The following is a 24084-nucleotide window of genomic DNA, read 5'->3' as shown; positions in this document are numbered from 1 at the left end:
CACACACACACATAAACACACACACACAAATTATGTTAAGGTCTAAGAATTGCCTTAAGAAGGTAAGCTTCAGTTCTTTTAAGTGTTCCCTCAGTAAAATGGCATTTTATTAGAAAAACATTATTTAAAATTATTAGAAAAACTTCAAGAATGTAAAATGCCTCTGCTATTGCAATATTGTCTAAAAGATAATGCTTGTTCATTTATTTCAAATATATATATTGAGTAGTTACTATGCAAAAAACATTGTTCCACTCTATTCGAAGCCAAAAAATTCAAATAAGCAGGATATATACATATAAATAGCAGAATCAAAAAGGCATTGGGAGAAAAAAATGGGTTATTATGGGATCATATGAAATCATGTGTGTGAAACTTTTAAAAATTGTAAAGCACTGTAGAATTTAATAAATATTTCATTCAATAAAAAATTTTTTTTAATAAAAAAATGTTTAAAGGAGTTGGGGAAGTGCCTAGGGAAGGTTAAGTACGAATGTTTGGTTCCAAATAAGTGTTAACTAACAGCATTTTATTAAATTGTCCGTCACAAAAACTCATTTTATTATACCCTGCATAACATATTTTTTTGATAATTAATTTGATATTTTTAGCAGCCTAGAAGGAATTGAAATTTCAAATATCCAACAAAGGATGTTTAGACCTCTCACGAATCTCTCTCACATGTAAGCAGATGTTTTTTCTTGTTCTTCACTTGATTTTAGTCTTTTACGTTTCCATGTGTATTGTGCTAATACCTCCATACCCAATGCATCCGATCTATTAACATTTTCTACTGACTAATTTGCCTAAACAATAATTAGCTCTTAAAGCGTTGGTATTGGGTGGGGTGATTTTTAGTTCTCCATGGTCTGGCCAAATGAAAGGAGTTTTGTCTGAATGTCAGACAGCAGGAGCGTGGAGGGAACCCACTCAGGCTTGTAGACTCTCCCGAGCCCTGATGCCACTCACTGATGGTCAAGTTTGTCCACTCAGCTAGTAATTTGTGCACATGGCACAAATGCGACCAGATGAAGAAGTTACATAAACAACATAAAATAATTATAAATAATTCATGTAAATGGAGGAAGGGAAGAGAGAAATCCTCCTCAGTGAAAATTGCCCACAATGTCAGGGCATGATGTGCAAGAGTGTATGGATAAAATGGTAAACCATGAAAAATCTTTTATTCAAACAGTGTGTCTCATCATGCCATCAATTACATGCTTCAGAAACATTTTCTTTAATTGAATGTAACATATAGCAGTATATATATGAAATATATTTGAATGGTCTCCATGCCAAGGTAATTAATTCCCAATAATTTAGAAAGTGTCATGGCAGTCACCACCACTCCATAATCTTGCTTGTATTTTAAATCTAACAGAGGATACTGGGAGTTTTTTTCCCATAATTCCTCAGAGAGCATGCCTATAAAAGTTTCCTTGGTTGCACACAACATAAAACACTCTGACTAAATTAAGCAAAGCAGAGTTTATCGGAAGAAAATGGTGTAGGTCACAAAACCCAAGAAACAAGGAACAGAACCGAACTGAGCAGAAACCACGGCAGATCCTGGGATCCAGGCGGCAAGAGTTAAACAACAGGACAATATACTGTAATTGTCAAGTTTTTATCTTGTATTTTACTACAACTCCTTATACTATAAAGATCACTTATATTTTTTGCCAGAGTACACCCCTTTAGGGGCAGAAAGATCTAATTTAAATCCTAATTTCTGCATTTATTAGAAAATTTCCTAGGAGATAATTTGCCTCCATTGAAGAGTCATCTTCTTGTATGATGATACTGACATCAACCTCATGGAGCTGATCTGAGAAGTTATTCTTGATACTTGGGAGATGCTCAATAAACGGTGCTGGTGTTAGTGGTAGCACAGTAGTAATTACTGATTATCCCGGTGGTGTTTTATTAACAAGGGAGGTCTCTCTACTGATGAAAGAATTCACTCAACACACATTTATCGAACACCCTATTATGTACCAAACTCTAGTGTGAGGATAAGCATGTTGTTAGCAAGTAGCTACAGATCACACAAATGCTATACTAGAAAAGCCATAGAAACACAGAGGACAAATTCTCTTCCCCTGGGTTTGAAAAAGAAAAATCAGTTGCAGCAACCGTAGGAGTTATGTAACGGTGGATTTATTAACATGCACTAAACACTGAAAACCCAGTAACAAGTTTCCTTGGGCGGATTGTCCTGATCACATGCTAACATTTGATTTATATTCTAAGACATGTCGAACACTTGTATGTTTATTACGCCTTTTTGCGGCTCTCACCCACACATTCTTTTAAAAACCAAGTTAATGAGAATTAAACTTAAGGTTAAATCTTCAGTATCCCTAATGTTTTACATTCATTCCTCTGAGTCTTATATTAAGACGTTTTCTTTCTACTGAGAGAATGTAGAAAATAGCTATGAATGTAGAGTAACACTGACTTCAGTTTAAAATCTTCTTTTCCCTTCTCTCTGCACGTCAGCTATTTTAAGAAGTTCCAGTACTGTGGCTATGCACCCCATGTTCGCAGCTGTAAACCAAACACTGATGGAATCTCATCTTTAGAGGATCTCCTGGCGAGCATTATTCAGAGAGTATTCGTCTGGGTTGTGTCTGCAGTTACATGCTTTGGAAACATCTTTGTCATCTGTATGCGACCTTATATCAGATCTGAGAACAAGCTGCATGCCATGTCGATCATTTCCCTCTGCTGTGAGTATCTCCTGGCTGAAGAGGAATAACAGTTTCAAAATATGTGAAAGCGTTGCTATTAGACAATAAGTAACGAGAGCGGTAGAACTATGAGATTTTAAAAATTTCTCCCCTTTGCTTATATGTTGTTTTCATGTTCGCTACAATGAAAATAAAATTACTTTAGCGATAAGAAAGAAAATAAGTTTTTAAAATAAGAAAACTCAGTCACCTTACACAGATTAATGAAGGGCTCATTCATTAATTTTTTTCTCATAAAGAAGCTTTTGTTCATTTGCTTTCTTCTCTGAAGGAAGAAGAAAGCGAATTTAATATTATTAAATAATTTATTTAAAATTATGATATTATAAATAATATCTTTATTATTTAATAAAATAATATTTTATCAAAGCATATAAAATCTTTTACTATAATCAAATTGGACCCTTTCATGGTTCCAGAGCTGTGTTTATTTCTTGTTTGAATGTCCAGTTCATGGATGCTGACTTCAAACGTTGTTTTTCTGGTCTCTGAGCTTCTACATTCTTTTCCATTCATAATTTGAAATATTTAAATAAGAAAGTGGTTTAGGTAGTATTAAATTTTTTAAGTTTTTGAAACGTGATTGCAAGGTATTATGTTAAATGAGGAATACAAAAATAAATTAATTAAATAAAAGCAAGAAACCAGTCCTCAGGGTGTTTATAATCTTGTTCAAGTGGCCTATAATTTACCCATCCTACCTCAAGCAGGAATCAATCTATACGATGTTCTCCTTCTTTACAAGTGCTGTGCCATGTCTTACCCTCGCCCTCACTCAAAGGATAATGTCGAACTGTCTTTTCATTGCAAGCTACCCAAGAAGCAGAACTCAGAAATGGTTTACTACTTTGTATTGTTAGCTACACAATTTTGAGTTTGCTCAATTTCCCTGATAAAGGCTAGAATATAACCTCGGTGTTTAAAGATTAGGGCCAGCCTTACGATGTATACCGTGATGTGACTTCAGGAACGTTGTATAGAATGCTTGCGCAGTCAAAAAAAAATCTCACCTACTCTCTGATATGTAATATTTGCTTAAAAAACAAATACACCAAGAAGTGTATCACATTAACAGCTGATGTGGGGGATGGAGGAGTCTGAAAGAGACAGAGAAAGATGGGAAGAAAGAATCAGAGAGAACAGTTTTGCTTCGACCACCCCTGGGTGACTCATTGAAGCCCCTCAGAATTATACTGACTACAGAGCACTTCATAATTATTCACATCTTCAAAATGACAGACCTCAAAATTCATAGTCATTACTCTGTCATAGCAACTTCTGGATTACTTTCTCTGGGATTTTGAATGACTTAAGTTTCTTAAGCTGGGAGAATTTCCATGGAAGAGATGAACCAAATTATAGCTTCCCAATCTTGTCCCTAATTGAATGCTCATGCATTTTACTCATTTACTCAGCACTGCTAGGTGACGGGACTAGAACAGAGAGCAAAACAGACAAGATTCCTGCTCTTACAGACTGTGTGTTAGACGAAAACAGAGGCATGATTACATAATTGGCTGCAGAGGATGCTCTAAGAGTGCTTAGCAGGAAGAGTTGATGAAGTGGTCCTTACCCATAAATGAACTCTTAGAATAAAACTTCCCTCCCCCGCCCCCAAGATACAAGGAACTTGGCTATTTGGGGCTAATATTAAAAATATTTCTGGGGCTTCCCTGGTGGCGCAGTGGTTAAGAATCTGCCTGCCAATGCAGGGGACACGGGTTCGAGCCCTGATCCGGGAAGATCCCACATGCCGCAGAGCAACCAGGCCCGTGCACCACAACTGCTGAGCCTGTGTTCTAGGGCCCGCGAGCCACAAGTGCTGAAGCCCATGCGCCTAGAGCCCGTGCTCCGCTACATCACGGGCCACCGCGATGAGAAGCCCGTGCACCGCAACGAAGAGTGGCCCCCGCTCGCCGCAACTAGAGAAAGCCCGCGCGCAGCAACGAAGACCCAAAGCAGCCAAAAACAAATAGATATATAAATTTTAACAAAATTCTGCTTAATGATAACTCCACCTTACCTATTCATTTCTCTAAATTTGTGAAATTCACTGATCCCTGTAGGTGCCGACTGCCTGATGGGAATCTATTTGTTTGTGATCGGAGCCTTTGACCTGAAGTTTCGAGGAGAATACAACAAGCACGCACAGCTGTGGATGGAGAGCATTCACTGTCAGCTTCTGGGGTCCCTGGCCATTCTGTCCACAGAAGTATCAGTGTTACTTTTAACATTTCTGACAGTGGAAAAATATATCTGCATTGTATATCCTTTCAGATGTTTAAGACCTGGAAAAGGCAGAACCATTACAGTTTTGATTCTCATTTGGATTATCGGTTTTATCGTGGCTTTCATTCCACTGAGCAATAAAGAATTTTTCAAAAACTACTACGGCACCAATGGGGTATGCTTCCCTCTTCATTCAGAAGATACAGAAAGTACTGGAGCCCAGATTTATTCAGTGGCAATTTTTCTCGGTAAGAAACTCTGTATTAGAAGCCCTTTCATTCAAATGCTAGAATAAATCACAATCTGAACCTCATTATGCCTTTTAATATTTACAATTTTCTATTTCAGATCTTCTAACCAGAATGGACATTGAGGGTGGATTGTATCAGAATCCCCTAAAGGGATTATTTTTTCTAAATTACCAGTTCATCATATTAATTCTTATGTGATACACTTGAATAAAAGACAAGATGCTAAACACTTGCATTTCATGCAATCACCCTAATAATACTAAGCAAAACATATTTTAACTCTTTGCCTTTATAATATGAACAAATTCAAAGTAGCCACACAAGTCTTTGGCTTGGGAGCAGACAACCAAGCATGTCCTCTTGTGAAAAATATTCTCAAAATATAACAAAGTAATTGAATTACCAAAAAAATTAACACAAGACAGATTAATTTAATAAGCCCAAGATAGTCATTGAATCACTATAATCTAATTTTAATACGCCATTTTAAAAATAAACAGTTCATCATGCTTATAGCTTCAACAATATTTAGAATTTTTTAATTAATGATTTTTGTGCCTTAGTAATTCTTACAAAGAACAAAAACCACATTGTGGTCTTTGTATCTTCTCCTTTACAATAACAGCTCAGGGTATGTTTGCTTGTTCTGAAAGAATGTGCTTATTCGTTAATCATCATCTCTGTGTTCTTCATAGGTATTAACTTAGCAGCATTTATCATCATCGTTTTCTCATATGGAAGCATGTTTTACAGCATCCATCGAAGTGCCATAACAGCAACCGAAGTACGGAATCAAGTTAGGAAAGAGATGATCCTGGCCAAACGTTTTTTCTTTATTGTTTTTACCGATGCATTATGCTGGATACCCATCTTTATACTGAAATTCCTGTCATTGCTTCAGGTAGAAATACCAGGTATGAATTTTTTCTTCCTGTAAAGAAATTAAAAATCTGTCCATTAATATTTGCCTTATAGAGTTAGGTGATTCTACGTTGTATGCATATACATTTATAATTGTTATATCCTTTTCTTGCATTGATTCCTTGATCATTATGTAGTGTCAGTCTTTGTCTCTTGTAACAGTCTTCCATTTAAAGTCTATTTTGTCTGATATGAGTATTGCTACTCTGGCTTTCTTTTGATTTCCATTTGCATGGAATACCTTGCAAAATAGTGCATCAGGAAGAAATATGCAATACTCAGGTATTCCTGAGGTATTCCTCAGGAAATATGAGTTCATTTTGTTTGGGACTTTATGTGCTTCCTGGATCAGATGCTTCCTTCTTCAGGTTAAATTAAATAATTTTCAGCCATTATTTAATCAAATACATTTTTTGCCCCCTTCCTCTCTCTTTTCTCCTTCTGGGAACCCTATAATGCAAATGTTAGTACACCTGACGCTGTCTCTGAGGTCCTTTAAACTATCCTCATTTTTTTTTTAATTATTTTTTTCTTTTTGCTATTCTGATTGAGTGATTTACACTATTCTGTCTTCCAGGTTGCTAAGGATTCTTCTGTTTCATTCTTCTGTATCACTTACTCTACTGTTGATACCCTCTAGTGTATTTTACATTTGTTATTGTATTCTTCGGCTCTGATTGGTTCTCTTTTACATTTTCTGTTTCTTTGTTACAGTTGTGTGCTCCTCTAGTCCTTTCCCAAGGCGGGTGAACATTTTTATGACCATTGCTTTAAATTCTTTGTTAGGTAACTTACTTATCTCCATTTCTTTTGGTTTTTCTCCTGGGGTTTTATCTTGCTCTTTAATTTGGAAAATAGTCCTCTGTCACCTCATTTTGATTGACTTTCTCTGTTTGTCTCTGTGAAATTAGGCAAAACAGTTGCCTATCCTGAGCTTGATTTGTGTCCTTATGTGGGAGCACCCCTACGTGGTCTGCACATGCCCAGTGGCTTTGGTGGGAGAGCTGAATCTGAAACAAAAGGGGCAAGGGTTTTCCTGGGGCATGTCAGGCCCGTCGCCTTGGTGGGGGTTTGGGGGTTGGAGACGAAGGGGCTACAGTCAGAGCCCCATGTGAGCCAGGGCTTCTCCTGGGCCACTGGCAGCTGCTGCCTTGAGGGCTGGGGGGCTGGAGCCAGAGCATGGCGGGGGCTACAGCTTCTCCTGGTGCAAGCTGGAGGCTGCCACGTGTTCAATTTTTTCCACAAATGCCAAAAAACATAATGACTATGGGAACAAAGGAACAATGATTCCAATAAATTATACTCACTGTGTTGAAATTCTGATAATCCCATGCTTAAGATGACCAGAAAGGAACACAGGTCAAAATGATTATCAAATAATTACTTCATTTTTTTTTTTAGAACATAAGAAATTTTTCTTCCTGAAATACATAGCAATTTAGGGAACATTACCCCAGAGTGTGAGAGACGACAGAAGAGGCACTCTTGATATTTAAAAATAGGGCGCATCACATTCATTAGGATGGCTGTTCTCAAAAACAGAAAATAACAAGTACCGGCAAGGATGTGGAGAAATCGGAACCCTTGTGCTGGTAGGAATGTAAAATGGCACAGCTGCTGTAGAAAACAGTATGGTGGTTCCTCAAAAACTTAAACATAGGATTACCATGGGACTCAGCAATTCTACTCCTGAGTATATACCCAAAAGAATTGAAAGCAGGGAATCAAACAGACATTCATACACCCATGTTCATGACAGCATTATTCACAGTAGCCAAAATGTGGGAGCGGAACAACCCAAGGGTCCATCAATGGACGGAGGCTTAAAGCAAATGAGTTATATACACACAATGGATTATTATTCAGCCTTTAAAGGGAGGGAATTCTGATACATGCTGCAACATGGATAGATTTTGAAAACATTATGCTACTGAAGTAAGACAGTCACAAAAGGACAGATTCTGTAGGATTCCACTTATATGAGGTAATTAGTGTAGTCAGAGTCACAGAGATGAAAAGTTTGTGAATGGCGTTGTCAGGATTAGGGGGAGGAGGGGGGAGGGGGGAGGGAGTAGCGTTTAAAGGTACAGAGTTTCAGTGTGGGAAGATGAAAAAGTTTTGGAAATGGATGGTGGTACAACAACGTGAATGTAGTTAATGCCACTGAACTGTACACTTAAAAATGGTTAAAATGGAAAAGTTTATGTTATGTATATTTTACCACAATAAAAAAATGTATAAAATCCTGTTAACTGTATGTATACTGCAATATATATTCATACTTTAAAAATTTATAAACATACAACTTTAATTTTGCTTTATCCCATGGTTGGTGGTGATAGTGCCTTACATTTTATAAGTAAAAGAGGGAAGAGAGCATAAATTAAATTATAATAAAAATCTGAGTATTAGGTAGTTGCATATATACTGCAGTAATTTTAAGATAAGGTTAGCCAAAGATGTTTTCACCGCAATAAATATCTAGTCAAAAGCCTAAAACTGCATACGTGTTTTTCAAACCAAATAAATAGCAGAAAAGAAATCTATTAAAGCTAAGTCTATATATTCTGAGAAATATTACATGTACTATCTAATAATTAAAACACTTGAAAAGGTATGATTCAAATACTAAACAATATTGTTTTTCCTAAGATGGAATCATATCTGAGTAATATATAATCAATTGGTAAAACACATTTCTACCCAATAGAATACTTTTGTTGATGTATTCGAGAAAAGCTACTTAGCAAAAAAAGCTGGTTTTTGATAGTGTTAGCACCTCCCTCAAACACTGGCGTCCTGGAAACACATACAGACTTGGTATTTAATTATATGACATCAAGGGGAAAAAAATTAAGACTCAGAAGTCAGTGTGGGGGGCTGGGGGGTTAGGGGAAACAAGGACAAGGTGTCTCCATACCTTGTAAACATCTATAAACACTCAAGGAATTTCATTTTTCTCTTCCAGGTACCATAACGTCTTGGGTGGTGATTTTTATTCTGCCTATCAACAGTGCTTTGAACCCAATTCTCTATACTCTGACCACAAGACCATTCAAAGAAATGATCCATCAGTTTTGGTATAACTACAGACAGAGAAGATCTATTGACAGCAAAGGAAGTCAGAAGACATACGCTCCATCGTTCATCTGGGTAGAAATGTGGCCCGTGCAGGAGATGCCTTCCGAGCTAATGAAGCCAGCTCTTTTCACAGACCCCCGCGAATTATCACTCATTTCGCAATCAACTAGACTCAATTCCTATTCATAACCGACTGAAACCTATTTCTACACAGAGAATATCGTGGGATGCTTTATGATGGATTTATTAGGATAAAATAAATGCCACAAAATAATTTATAATAACGGCTAAAATAAATTAGCTTACATGGACATGAGGCTATTTGGGAAAAAATCAAAATGACTGATGCCCATGTAAAGGGAAGTAAATTATATTGATGATGTGTATACACTGGTACATATTTTGGATAGGAAACTAAGAGAAATCTACTTCAAGGTTCATTCATTCTTTTACCATGCATTTATTGAGTACCCACTGTGTGCATGGCACTGCAGTAAATTCCTGGGAGTAGACAGTATAGAATCTTTTCAATTTGCAATGTTAAGTTGTATTTAACTACAAGAATATAAAAAGTCCATCTGCAGCTCCTAGTTTAAGGTAGAGCTTTGTCTGTCTTGCTTACCAGCAAAAGTGAGAATCACAGACACTCTTAAATAAAGGTTTACGGTTTTGGAATAATCAGTATACTAGCATCAGAAAAAATGTCTGATTATTAGCAAAGTACAGACATTTTGTTTTAAGAATTCATCTTACCTCTCTTCAAGTATGTATACTTGAGAGCCAATAAACATATTTATTACTATGAAAAAAGAGCTCTGCTATTAACTCAAAAGAGCACCTCTCTGTCACTTCCTTCCCAGTTGTCTTTTTGCTTTAAATGAGCACCATTATATGAGATCATAAAAAGAGAATAAAAGTATGGCAAAGGAATGAGTCAGAAAAGCTAGAACAAGGATAGACATTTAGATCAGTGGAACAGAAGTGAGAGTCCAGAAATAAAACCCTCATATTTAACAGTCAGTTGATGTTCAACAAAGATGCCAAGACAATCAAATGGGGAAAGAACAGTTTTTTCAACAAATGGTGCTGGGACAACTGGATATCCATATGCAAAATAATGAATTTGGACCCCTACCTCGCACCGTATACAAAAGTTTACTCAAAACGAATTGACGACATAAATATGACATGAATCACTTAGAAGAAAATATATGGGAAATCTTCCAAACCCTGGATTTGGCACCGGATTCTTAGATATAACAACAAAAGCATGAGCAACAAAAGGGAAAAAAATGGATAAACTGGGCTTCATCTAAATTAAAACCTTTTGTGCATCAACAAACATTATTAAAAGAAGTGAAAAGACAATCTTCAGAATGAAAGAAGTTTCATTCATATATTTTGAGAAGGGTTTAATGTCCAGAATATATAAAGAACTCTTATAACTCAACAAAAAAGACAAGCAACCCAATTTATTAAATGGGCAAAGGACTTGAATAGAATTTTCTCCACAGAAGATTCATAAATGGCCAATAAGCATGTTCAATATCACTAATCATTAGGAAAATACAAATTAAACTATAATGAGATAACACTGCACGTACTAGGAGGGCTATAATTTAGAAAAACAAAAACAAAAACAGAAAATAACAAGAATTGGCAAGGACGTGGATATTGAAAATCTTTCTACATTGCTGGTCAGAATGTAAAATGATGCAGTCACTGTAGAAAACAGTTTGCTGATTCCTCAAAAGCTTATCATAGGGCTTCCCTGGTGGCGCAGTGCTTGACAGTCCGCCTGCCGATGCAGGGGACACGGGTTCGTGCCCCGGTCCGGGAAGATCCCACATGCCGCGGAGCGGCTGGGCCCGTGAGCCATGGCCGCTGAGCCTGCGCATCCGGAGCCTGTGCTCCGCAACAGGAGAGGCCACAACAGTGAGAGGCCCGCGTACCAAAAAAAAAAAAAAAAAAAAAACTTATCATAGTATTCCCATATGATATAGCAATTTCATTCTTGGGTATAAACCCAGAAGAAAACAGGACTCAGATCCTTGTATTCAGATACTCATCATAGCATTATTCACAGCAGCCAAAAGATGGAAACAACCCAAGTGCCCGTGAACTGATGAACAGATAAACAAAATGTGGTGTATACATATGATGGAATATTATTCAGCCATAAAAGGAATAAATTCTGACACATGCTATAACACGATGAACGCGAATAAACCATGCACAAAAAGTTCAAATGACTGTATGATTCCATTTACATGATATATCTAGAATAAGCAGATTCATAGAGACAAAGTAGATCAGAGGTTACTGAGGTGGGAGGGTTGGGGAGATGATGCCTGAGAAGTACAGAGTATCTTCTTGGGCAAAAAGAAGTTCTAAAATTGATTGTAGTGGTAGATAAACAACTCTGCGGTTATATGAAAAGCCACTGAATTGTACACTTTAGATGCGTGAATTTTATGGTATGTAAATTATATCTCAATAAAGCAGTTAAGGGAAAAGAAAAAAAGGGCCATAATGCACTGATTCAGGACCTGAACTTCAGGGGGAAAAGATCTGCATATTTTACTCTATAGGACACTTTTACTCTACAGAGAAAGTCATCAGGGGATGAATTTACCGTCTGTTCATGTGGTCGGCAAGTTCATCAGATACTTTTTAGCTCTGAGCTATTGAAATTTTTTGCTTTCATAATTTGAAAACGTTACACAGGAATAAAATGTTTTCAGGTAGTTTTAAATACCCCCCAAATGTCTGAAACATGAAAATACTGGAATCAAAAACATAACAAATTTATTGAATAATTATATAGATTTCTTTTGAAAATAAACTACCCGAACTTTAATTCTGTTAAAAATATGCCTTGTCTGAGTCATTTCTGTTCTTACACGGAATGATACCAATGTTTTCCACATGAAGAATGTGGTAGGCTTTCAACAAATGTGTATATATATATATATATTTGCTTACATATATAAAGAGATTTATTATAAGGAATTGGCTCATGTGATTATGGAGGCTGGCAAGTCCAAAAACCTGCAGAGCCAATGTCCTAGTTCAAGTCCAAAGGCCAGAAGCTCTGTAGAACCAGGAAAAGCTAATGTCTCAGTTCACAGGTCATCAGGCAGGAAGAGCTGTGTTTCCAAGGCCTTTGACTGATTGAATGAGGCCCACCCAGATTATGCAGGGCAATCTGTTTTACTCAGGCTACCAATTTGTTAATCTCATCCAAAAATGCCCTCACACAAGCACCCAGAATGTTTGGCCAAAATATATGGGTACCCTGTGGTCCAGCCACGTTGACACATAAACCATCGCATGGGAAGAGTAAATAAAATCACAACCTTGAATATTAATAGGTCTAACCAAAAGCTAGGTCGCTAGGTATGTTATAGACAAGCATATTAGTTTTGGTGTCAGAGGCCCTCAGGCAAATTATTTCATCTCAGCCTGTTTTCTATTCTGTAGATAGGAATAATATCACTTTCCTCAGAGAGCTAATATGGTTACATGAAATAATGTCTATAAAGCTCCCAGCATACTGTCTGATGCATATTTCATACTAGGAACTTTTGAAACTAAATACACTATTTTAATGCTAAAAACTCCATCTTATTGACTTCAGCCTCTTGAGGCTTTTAAAAGTTTACATCAGTCAGAATAATAAATTGTCTGAGGTTTGTATAGAGCTGGCAATGAGCTAAGTTTAAATTTTTTTCTGCAGTCTTTAAGAAATGTTTATGCTCTGAGCTCTTCCCCAATCTCTCCCATGAAGCAGAGCAAAAAGAAATATAAAACGGGATGATTTTCTTTAAAAGCCACTCTTGAAAATAAGATGAACTTCTCTGTGGACCCTACCGGGCAACAGAAACTATAAGCAGAGCGGAGCTGCAGGCCTGTGAGCTCCAACATTAGCAGCTATAAGTTTGGTAGAGGAATTAACTAAAGTGTCCATAGACGGCTCAGTGCCTGAAATCAGGGTTAGCCCAAGCTGATGGCAATTAAATAGAATTAGAAATCAACTAACATGCTTTTTCTAACTTAAAAAAAACATACATGGGGGAGGCAGGGAGAGGAACTCACACAAAAACCAAAGTAGTACAGATCACACTCATGATACAGCCAAAACAGGGGAAGTTACAGGGAATCTTAGCTTGAGATCAAGCAAATAGATCAAAAGAATAGAGAGCTCAGACTGAGGCATTTATATGGCAATCGAATGACATGTAGCATTTGAAACATGGTATTTGGAGGAACACCTATACACATACAAAACAAGACCCGAAAATTAAACCATAAGCAAAAAGAAATTCAGGTGGATTAAACACCTAAACATTAAAAACAAACTTTTTTAACTTTTGGAAAGACATATAGGAGAGTATCTTTATGACATTTCCTAGACAAGACCCAGAAAACACTATTATGAAAGATTGGTGAGATCAAATTAAAATGAAAAACGTTTATTCAAGGAGACTCTATAATCAAATATAAAAATAAACCACAGACTACAAAAGATGGTTGAAACATACATAATGGATCATTAGTTAGTATTCAAAATATGTAATACCTACAAATCCATAAGGGAAACACAAAACATAACAGAAAAATGGACAAAAGGTATGGTCTGGGAAATCACACTGCATTTCCTCAATAGGCTGGTACTTACACAAGTCAGCACTATTCAACGTGGGAGACTCTACAGGGCCATGGGTTTCAGGCGAGAGAAGACCACCGGGGCCCTCTGGAGGCTGGTTACTACATACACAAAATAGTAGTGTTTTTTTTTTTTAAACTGAAGTATAGTTGATTTACAGTATTAGTTTCAGGACAGTACTTTGCAGTGTTATGAAAACGTGTATACGTATTAAAAATACAAGAACGCAAACTAGAATATGCACCACCTCTAGGACAGTGGTTATCTCTGGGGAGAGAAGAAGGGGATGGGATCAAAGAGGTAACAAAACAAGCTTCAAATGCATCTAACATTTACATACATGCACAGATCTGAAGAAAACATACCAACTGCTAATTCAGTAAATCCACACGGTGAGAATACATGGGTGTTCTTCAAATCATTCACCTTTCCTGTTAGGTTTGAAATATTTCAGTAAAAAGTTTTAAAATAATGAACCCCAAAAAATGGAAATAACATTTGGTTTGAACAAAAGTTTATTTTTGTACATTTTAAAAATTGCAATTTTCATGACACATAAGAAAAACAGTTTTCTAATATCAAAACAAGCATCTCTTTGGTATAGGAACACACCATATGTGTTATCCTTAACTTAAAAAAATTAATCAAGAACCATGACCTAATATGCTAAACAAAACTATCCTTTGCCTATCCATGTGTCCCCTTTCACAGGCCCATTGTGGGGCTTGGGAATATAGTTCCGTACATACCTCCTTACCTACAAAGAAGTAAGATACTGTATCGGAGGCATCCAGAAGTTACACAGCAAGAGAATTAGTTGGTTCAATCACTGACATATACGACACAAAGCCACCAAAAAAGAGAAAGAGAGAGAGAGGGAGCGCAACGTAAGATAAGGGACAAGTGAAATAGAACACTGTCATGAAGATCGAATAATAGGAAAATAATTACACCATTTAAATTTGATGCATTTTTAAAAAGTAACTTGTTTAGGGCTTCCCTGGTGGCTCAGTGGTTAGGAGTCCGCCTGCCGATGCAGGGAACGCGGGTTCGTGCCCCGGTCTGGGAGGATCCCACATGCCGCGCAATGGCTGGGCCCGTGAGCCATGGGCGCTTAGCCTGCGCGTCCGGAGCCTGTGCTCCGCAATGGGAGAGGCCACGACAGTGAGAGGCCTGCGTACCGCAAAAAAAAAAAAAAAAAAAAAGTAACTTGTTTAGAATTATTATATTTAGAATTTAGAATTATTACTTGCTAAGCTCCAAAATAATACAGAGCCACAATTTTGATAAGGCACTTTAAAGAGAGCAAACATGTAACAACATCAAATATGAGAAATATCCATAAAAGCAGTTAACCTTAGAAAAAAAAATAGGCATTCTTTCAAGGCAGGTTTCAGTAAACGCTTTTTTGGAAAGCATCATAGGAGGGTGAAAAATATTTATCATATATTTTAAAAAGCTGTCAACAGTTAAAGTTCAAAATCCTGTTTAAAAAAAAAGATAACATTTTCCTTCAGGTCAATGAGGTTCTGACTCAAATATCTTTTCGAGAAACAATTATAATCTTTATGCTAAAAACAGGAAGAAAAAACAGATTTTAATTACGTTGTCAACTCTTATTCATCAAACATTTAGTGATTGTTGTGTAACAGACTTCTAGCTGCTGGACATATATAAGTAATAAGACACAATCATTGGTTCTAGGGAACTTAGCCTAATGGAGCTGAATCTAACATTGGTCCATATAATAAAGCTCGACTTCAAACTCTGCAATTTTTGGTATCTTCTTGCAAACTGAAGAGAATAATGGTCCACCTGCTACTGGTAGCCCTGTGGCATTATTAATATTATTTACTGATTAAATTAACTTCCATAGAAGAATCTTTGAAAGTTTAGAGAACAGAAAATGTTTAAAGATAAACGGGCCAGCATCAAAAATAACATCATATTCTGTTTTCACAAAATGAAGAAAACCAAGAAAAATTTCATCTTCTGTATACAGAACTGCTGGTGCTTATCCTATCCACACGGTACATGTGCACACATCATATGAGGTGGTATGGATTATTACAGTCAAATCAGTTGTCAGGCTTCAAGGAATCATAGCCTTCTTTCAAGAGGTCCCGCCATGTTTTAAGGAAACGTGCATTTTCTGTACATTTGAAGGCAAGCTCTTCCACTTGAGCTGATACTGCAGATGCAGCTTCAAGAAGTTTGGTTAATGAAAATGCTGCCTGAAATTATATAAAAAAAAAAAAGTCAAACAATAGAAGCTTTTTTTAAAAAAAAATTCTCTCCACATCTTATAAACCAACCAGAAAATAACTTAGAACCTCGAATCCAATGCCCAAGTTATTTTCTTTCAAAGTAAAAAAATCTACAAACTAAAACATCAGCTCTTGGAACTGATCAGCTCGTGGAACCTAATAAATTTTCTTTCTTTTTTTTTTTTAAATTTAGTTGCTTCTTTGCTTGCACCGGGTCTTAGTTGCAGCAGGCAGGCTCGTCCCTGGGGCACGCGGGCTCGCTAGCTGTCCGGCGCCGGCTCTACAGCGCGCGGCTCAGATGCCCAGGTGGCACGCGGGATCTTAGTCCCCAGACCAGGGCTCGGCCCGCCTCCGCTGCGTTGCAAGGCGGATTCTTAACCACTGGACCACCCGGGAAGTCCCAGAAGTTCTTCTATATGAAGCTTTGAGGAAGTATGTCTGCGAGAAAGATAATCCATGACGGATGAGACATGAGCAGTCAGCATTTTTTTTCGTTGAAAATACACTAGAGTTTCATTTAGCTCAACAAGACGCCTTGGGCCCGTTGACACCAAGTACCAGAAGTATCTGAAGGTCTTCTTATGACACAGCTCTTACTGATACGTGGGTACCAAGGGCCGTGCTCCACTGTCTTTACCTGTGAACGCGGCAGACCGTGAAAACGTACAGACCAAAGAACAGACCCTCAAGTTACACATCCGCACTGCATTCTACGCACTCACTTGGAACCAGCCTGCTCAGCAGAGACAAACTGCTGCAGCACTCTCGCCATCTTCTAGAACAACAAATACCGACTGAGCAACGAGACATTAACGGAGTTCACTCCGCAGTTTGTGATCTGCACGGGAGGGTCTCCCAGTTAAGACACACCCTACACTTGACCTTAAATCCTGAAACCGGGACCCCTCGGGGAGGAGGGGTTTGGAAATTGGAGGTTCAACAGAAGCCGTCCAGACCCGGCGTCCCAGCAGACACCCCGGGGAGGGGTCTCTGCCCCGTTAGTGGAAGCCGTCTGGACCACCGGGCGGGGAGTGACCCGTCCTGACTGGGTCCGCCTGTACAGATAATCGCCTTGTCAGCGGGCTCTGGGCAGGCGGCCAACCAGGACGGGGGCGCCTTAAGTCCCGGCAGAGGGATCACGGCCTGGCCCTCAGCCCCGCAGACTAGGTGGGGCGGGCGATGCGAACTGCGCGGTTTCGGGTTACAGCGCCGGACTGGAACCCGGCAGCCGAGCACGAAGAACCCCCGGCGCGGGCGCGGCGCGGGAGGGATGCCCGGGACTCCCGACGCGGATCCTGAACACGGGCGGGACCGGCCCGGACCCGCCGGCCGCACTCACGTCTCCGATCTGCAGCTCCACCTCCTCCAGCGGGTCCACCGGCCGGCCGCTGTTCCTGTTCGGAACCGTCCGGTCCAAACCCCCCAGGGTGCCGGGGGAAGATGCTGAAGACGCGTCTGAAGACGAGGCAGAGGAGGGCGGCGGCTGCGGGGAAAGCCGAAGCGGCTGCGGGGAAAGCCGCAGCTCCTCCGGGTCCGCCATGGAGAGGGCTGGGGGTGGGACGGCACCTCGGCGGCCGAACTAATACCAACCGACTTTCAACCGCTCGCGCCTAAATCCCAGCTGGCCCGCCTCCTCGCCGCTCTCGGCCCTGGGCCGCGAAGCCCTGTCACTTTCTCGGGACAGCCAATCAGGTGCCAGTGAGTACGCCTCGGGCAGCTCTGCGCTCCCGGAGCAGAAGACAACACCTCCCAGGGTGCCGTGCGCGCCGCCCCGCCCCACCTTCTTGGCACTGCGCGCGCGAAGCGCCCTGGGATTGGTGGTCTCGGCCCCCCAGAGCTCCGGCGGCCTCCGTGCGCCCCGGTGAGAGGCCGCGCCCCGGTGAGAGGCCGCACCGCCTTTAGCCGCGGGCCGCGCCGGGACTTGGAGTCTCTTCCCTTGCCCCCTCAGTCCGTGACCCGGAAGCACTGCCTTCGTCGCGTCTCGCGCGGCGTCAGTGCACAGCAAGAGGGAGGCGGGAGCGCCATGAAGGCGGAGCAGTCGCTGAGGAGGGAGGCGGAGTCTCCGCGCGTGCAGGCGGGCGATGGCGCCCCCCGTGGCCTAGAGGTCACGCGCCCGGGCGAGCCGAGCGCGAGCTCCTCCCGCGGCGTCCGCCAGCGTATCGACTGCAGTGAACATGCAGGTGCCGCTGGCCAGGCTGGCCTGCCCGGGTGAGCGGGGTCTGGGCGCGCGGGTGAGGGGAGCGAGGTCGCGGGGCAGCCCGGGCCCGCGTCGTTGGGTGGAACGAAGGCAGAGGTCGCACGGTCAGCGCCCGGCGGACCCTGGATTCCTCCCCGGCTTCCTCCCCGGCTCGTCCAGCTGCAGAGTTGACAACTAACTAGGCCAGAGGTCACGGGCGGAGGAAACTTGTCAGCACGGCGCCGCCGCGGAATCTCCCCGAGCGCCTGTGCTGAGCCCCCTCCCGAAGCCCAGGCGTTGTCTGTTGCCGAGTTGGAAATGGGTAAACTAACATTTGCACAGCTTTTCCCCTTGGTCTTCAGCTGGCTGGCGTCTTGGCAGTCGTCCTACTCCTTTCTTAAGAATTTGAACCGTTCTGCCACCAGCAGTAACTTTCAAATGCTGCCCAAGTGACCAGAGTAGATCTGGGGCCAGGAATTTTTCTGCGTTGCCTGAAATTAACTCTAGGGCTTGTCGTGTCATGGTTGCCCCTAGAACCGTCAGGATGACTTGGTAAAATACCTCATTACCCGCCCCTCCTTTCACTTAAGAAAAAAAAGTAGAATGATGCAGCGGGATGGGTTTGGTTTTGTTTTGTTTTACTTAAAAACAAAAGAACGGTTAAAAAGTTAAAAAAAAAAAAAGTTTACTCCAGGATATTGAATTCTCTCACAACGGACTTAGTTTTTATCTTTAGTTTCTTTAAATTAATTTGTGGTTATAGAATAAACAGGTGTACCTATTGCAAAGTCAACGAATTTCATTAAATTAGAATTGTCAAATTCGGCCATCGTGGATTAAATAGTTAGGATTTCATTTAAAGTTTCTATACCTCGTGCGTGTATTACTACACCTAACGGGTATGTACTGTTGACTGAAAAAAAAAAAGCACAACCTAAAGATTGCGAATTACGTTTTATTCGCAGACACACTGAGCACTTAAGCCCAGGAGACAGCCTCTTCAGATAGCTCTGAGGGACTCTTCTGAAGAGGTCAGGGAGAAGCCAAGATGCAGAGGAGTTTTTGTAAAAACAAACACACACAAGCAAAAAAAAAAAAAAAGCCAGGTAGTTGGAACATGAAAAGATTACTGCTCATTAGTGAAAACGAGATATCTCAAGTTAATGAATTCAGCATTTTGCCCGGTATGGGAAGATGCAAGAGTCTGGCCTCATTGAACTCATTCCTTTGATGTGCACCTTTGCTCTCTGGGGCCAGTGTCCTGCTTCTCTTCATCCTGATTCCCCCCAGGGTGCACAGCTGGGACAGCTGCAGTGGCAGAGGGCTTGATGGCTCTACATCCTTTGTTTACTGAGATGGCAGGTGACATTCTTTGTCCACAGTGCCTCCTCTTACTCATAAATTTGACCAATGTTTGGGAGTCATTTCATGACCAGTTTTTGTCCCATGGCGCTAGGAGGGCTCATTCCTAGATCAGGCGAAGATTCTGTTGAGAGGCCACCCATCGGGTTATTTTGGGGATTGGGCCCTGTTGGTAATCTAAAATTCTCTGCAGCGCCTGTCTTACTAGTTGATGACGATCCAGGAGCTGTTTTCCCTTGTTACTTCTTCCCATATCTAAAGTTGCACTGTTACAATTATTCTAGAGTTATGTATGTGATCAGCTGTCTTAAGACATCATTGATATTGTTGGAGGCCTGGTTACACATTGGGTAATACAAGAGAAAGCAATCTTATAAAATAGACAGGATATAAATAATACAGCTAATAACATTAGTAAGGTCAGAGTGCAGCAGAGAGAGGGCCAAGTCATAAGTAATTTGAAACTAACAAGAGAGCAAATTAAAACAATGATTAGTATAACTAGTTGTAATCTGGTCGAAATAAGCCATCAAGTCCCCAGGGGAGCCAGCTGGAGAAGCCAAATTCTGGAGGGATCAGGTAGAGAGAAAAAGAAATGTTTCATCTTTGTTTACAAAGGTATACTTAATCAACTTGGGGTAGGTGTAAGAGGAAAGGTTTTCCAGCTCAGTGGTATGATCTAAAAGTTGTCAGAAACTTGTATTTGTCAAATAGTCCTTTTTGTAAATCTTCTTGAAGATCTTCATTATATAAAAGCATCAGAGTAAAACAATGATTGTCTAAAAACGACAAAAGACTTAATATGGCATGGTTAAAGATCTGATCACAATGCAATTGACAAGAAACTTGGATATTTCTGTGACAACATTTTAAGATAATAAATAGAATTATGACTGATAGCATTATACCAGGACATATCAGACTTTTAGGAATTCTTTACAAATTTTGGAATATCTATATGAATGACATCTAACCTTAGAAGGTATTATCACCACTTATTTGACAGTGTTTCCCATGTACGTTAACATAAATAAACTTAGTTATATCTCTCTTCGAGATATCCCAGGATTCCTTTGAAACATCTCAGAGTTAGCTGGGGGTCAGAAGAACTTTAGTTAGAATTTTTGATTTGGGAAGTTTGTCAAAAGTATCAAAAAGGTTTCAAAACACTTGGTCAAATAGGATCATAGGTCGCTGTGAAACAACACTTAATTCACTTAACGAAAGTGACAAAATACTTCAAAAGCAAAAACAGATCACTTAGAGTCACGGAAACTCAATCTCTTATCAAAAGCAGTGAAAACTTTGTTCTCTTAACAGAGAGAGGAACCAAGTCCATTCCAACATCAGCCTATTTTTAATAACAAAATCCATTTACCTAATTAAATTTAATCTAATCCCAGCCTGACCATGTCCAGAACTCCTTTTCAGGGCTCCCTTTCTGCAAACCTTCCACAACTTTCTGTGTTCATATTAGTTTGTTCCTTAATTTTTTTTAAGGAATTTTTTTAAGGAGAAGTAAATGTCTCTAGGACAAAATCACCCTTCTTTTTCCAACAAATTCATTTCTATTCTTCATATCTTCTTTTGCTGAGAACATACATCCTACTTTCCTAGCCCACTGAAATGTTTCCCTTGATATTTTTAGTAGCTTTGATTACATATTACAGTTTTAACCCTTAAAAACCTTAATCTTTAGCAAAAACTGAAAAGGAGCAAGTGATTATGAACTGTTTGTTCACAAACAGCATTTCCTGAGTTGAATATTCTAAAACCTCTAGAAACATACATCTTCTCATAGCATAATTTCTTTCCTCAGTGTGGTACAAGACATGTGTCAAATAAACCCAAACATCTTTAGTTTCCCTCTCGTAAGGAGACAAAAGTAGGTAGATTTAGACCTGTTTAGCAATTAACGTTCCAGTATTTTATCTTATTTGAAATAACCTGGATATTCAATAAATTCCCATCATTTTTAACTTGTCAAAACTCAAATTACCAAAAATCTGAAGAAACTATTTTAAGATAGACATACCCAAAACATAATTATTCCTGAAGAGTTCACCTGAAAACTCTTATCTCATTTACCTTTATTATGTAACTTATGAAAATCGTACTATTTAATTTTTTTTCTTGTTGACAAACTGTTACAAATAACATGAACTTATGACCTTCAGTAAACCTAGGTACAATAAAAGTAAGACATGGTTACTTTTAGTCTGTACTGACTAAACCAACAAGCTTAAGATAGCTTTAATATCAGATATTAATTTAATATTGAATATTTCCTAGATCATGTGAACCCAAAATTCACTCTGGCCAGTTTCTTTTATATTTAGAAATATTTAGTTTGTAAGTGCTTATTTTAAGTCAATTAAATAGAGCTCTTTTATAAGTTTAATTTTGATAATATTTTCCAGAGTTTGAGACATCTCATATGTAATGTACACCCAGACATATAAACAGACAAAACTAGAGATCGCCTAGCTTCACTCTAAAAGCTTAGTTATGAATCAGGTATTACCATATAAACTCACTAGTTTATAAGTAACAGTTGGAATAAGTTAAATTTGTTTGCTCAGATGACCAAGGCTTCACTATTTGTAGAAAAGACTTAAGATTTGTATTTGTCCTTGATAAACCCTTAAGGAGGCTATGAATTAGATTTTGGGTGAGGAAACCTTTCCAACAGTTTGAGTTTAAAAAGGCCTTTTTTCCCTTTTTTCCCCCTTGGTTTCAGGTTTTACCTGTTTGAGCTAATTAGTATCAGTCTCTGGTCTTTGTGGGCTATATTTACATTTCTGATTTGTAGAGATTTGAAAGGTACATCTGCTCCTAATTCTCCAAAGAACTGATCTGCCACCTAAATGATATTAAAATATTGATTTGCCCAACTATACTTACTTTATTTGCTTTTGTATCAGAGAGAAGATTTCCAACTAAACTGAAAATCAAGAGTTCCATGTTCTAGAACTTTAGGATTTAATTTATCATGACTTCAAAAGCTTGCATAAGGCATTAACAACGGCCCTCTTTTTGAGTGCATAGGGTAGACCCAGAGCAAAATGTCTACTATTATTTTTATTGACCCCTGAATATTAGTTCCCATTTTTTACCTCATATTGTATGGGCTCAGGTAACCCTATTGGTTTCATTTCATATGTTTAATAGTTCATGAGGGCCAGATTCATATGCCCTGTCTTATAATACCAAGTAGAGGAAGCCCAGTGAAACATGTCTATCCCACAATAAATATCCCACAAGCCCAGTGAAACATGTCTATCCCAGTGAAACATGTCTATCCCACAATTTCAGCAAAAGAGATGTAAACATCTTATATAAAGCCTATTTAAATATACCAATTTTTATAAACTTTCATCTCAATTCTGTCAACTTTTATACCTTTAACTTTGGTTCCCATTAGGACCCAATCAACAAGCTTTGGTCGTACAAGGAGTCCTAGAAGCTTTCTTTCATTCCCCAACCATTTTATCTATTTTGTTTAAAAGGCTCTGGGGTCCCTAGCGAGGGGTTGAACCAAGAGACTCAGGCCCTTTTGTCAGTCTTCATTTGATTAGTTGGCCTGTTGCCCCAAGTAACTGTTGGTCAGGTATCTAAATGTAATTTTCTTCCAGCCTTTTAAATATATATGTTTTTTAAACTGGGTAGAGTGGACTTGTTTGGGGCCCTTTAATGTTGGGAACCAATAGGGGGTCCCTTTGGCCCATCATCCATAGGTAGTGTTACATCAAAACCTTTTGTTTTAATCCCACTAACATCCATTTTATTTATCCCATTTATTAATAACCATCTGTAGATTTCTTTATTTGGGGGGTACCAGTCTCTAAAATTTCCACCTTGTCAGGAAGAAGTCTCTAGACTTTTCCCTTCATTTTTTTTAACTTCCATGTTAAACTAGTTAACATTAATCAGCCTAATGCTTTTATTAGCATCTGTAAGACCCATTGAGGGGAAGCAGAGACCACAAATAAGTCTTCCCAAACTGTTTTTTTCTTTGTTTGTTTTAAAGGAGTTCTTAGGTTAATCATTATGTATGTCTTTTCCACCTTCTAATTTGTTTTTTTCATGGGTGCCAATAAAACAACTGCTCACTATGAGAGCGCTCTAAAGTTCTACCAGTTTAGAAGTATCTCCAGTTTACAGGATCCATCATCTGGCCCTTAATGAGGTATATCTTAATAGTGGCTCAAACCAATAAAATGCAAGAGGCTTCCCAATAAGAGAGCGTGGAGGGTGCCGACTAAACAAGATCCAGAAGGTTTACTCCCAAAAATAGTCTAAGAAAGTAAAGGCCTTCGTTGAACAGGCTGACACGATGAAGGTTAAGATGGCAAAAAAAGTGCCTGAGAGT

At 39.3% G+C, this 24084-nt stretch overlaps 3 protein-coding genes across 10 annotated transcripts in view; 2 read left to right on the top strand and 1 right to left on the bottom strand.

The window, feature by feature from the left end:
- The window catches only part of RXFP1 (relaxin family peptide receptor 1), a 96917-nt gene extending 84805 nt beyond the window's left edge, over positions 1-12112 (top strand). The window contains exons 14-18 of the mRNA XM_067737062.1: positions 612-683; positions 2506-2735; positions 4823-5233; positions 5932-6150; positions 9126-12112. Coding sequence (XP_067593163.1) covers positions 612-683; positions 2506-2735; positions 4823-5233; positions 5932-6150; positions 9126-9427 — 1234 coding nt within the window. The 3' untranslated portion in view covers positions 9428-12112. The remainder of the gene's footprint in view (positions 1-611; positions 684-2505; positions 2736-4822; positions 5234-5931; positions 6151-9125) is intronic.
- Positions 12113-14404: 2292 nt separating this feature from the next.
- C4H4orf46 (chromosome 4 C4orf46 homolog) lies at positions 14405-18121 on the bottom strand. 2 transcript variants are annotated; one of them, XM_067737075.1, is made up of 3 exons: positions 17514-18121; positions 15979-16141; positions 14405-15080 (listed from the first exon to the last, which is right to left on the bottom strand). In XM_067737075.1, exons 1-2 carry the CDS (start codon positions 17712-17714, stop codon positions 15986-15988), a joined length of 357 nt encoding a protein of 118 aa, XP_067593176.1. In that variant the 5' UTR covers positions 17715-18121; the 3' UTR covers positions 14405-15080; positions 15979-15985. The 2 variants fall into 2 exon arrangements, with proteins under 2 accessions (XP_067593176.1, XP_067593175.1); XM_067737074.1 differs by having other exon boundaries at positions 14405-16141.
- Positions 18122-18221: 100 nt separating this feature from the next.
- Positions 18222-24084, top strand: part of ETFDH (electron transfer flavoprotein dehydrogenase) — a 34429-nt gene continuing 28566 nt past the window's right edge. For 3 of the 7 annotated variants that reach the window (XM_067737069.1, XM_067737064.1, XM_067737066.1), the window contains exon 1: positions 18223-18382. In XM_067737069.1, coding sequence (XP_067593170.1) covers positions 18349-18382 — 34 coding nt within the window. In that variant the 5' untranslated portion in view covers positions 18223-18348. Of the gene's footprint in view, positions 18383-18512; positions 18673-24084 lie in introns of those variants that run through there. The other 4 variants (XM_067737070.1, XM_067737067.1, XM_067737068.1 and 1 more) reach the window with 4 other exon arrangements.

The sequence above is a fragment of the Pseudorca crassidens genome, chromosome 4 (assembly GCF_039906515.1).
Source record: "Pseudorca crassidens isolate mPseCra1 chromosome 4, mPseCra1.hap1, whole genome shotgun sequence".
NCBI lineage: Eukaryota > Metazoa > Chordata > Mammalia > Artiodactyla > Delphinidae > Pseudorca > Pseudorca crassidens.
The sequence above is the reverse complement of the archived record's forward strand: the minus strand, read 5'-3'. Positions and strand labels throughout refer to the sequence as shown.

Bases quoted from the DNA above. Each gene is read 5' to 3' on its own strand.
- C4H4orf46 (XM_067737074.1), bottom strand. From the start codon at position 17,714: ATGGCGGACCCGGAGGAGCTGCGGCTTTCCCCGCAGCCGCTTCGGCTT. The intron at 16,142-17,513 runs GTGAGTGCGGCC...ATATAATTTCAG, and splicing joins TGGAGCTGCAGATCGGAGAC to GCAGCATTTTCATTAACCAA.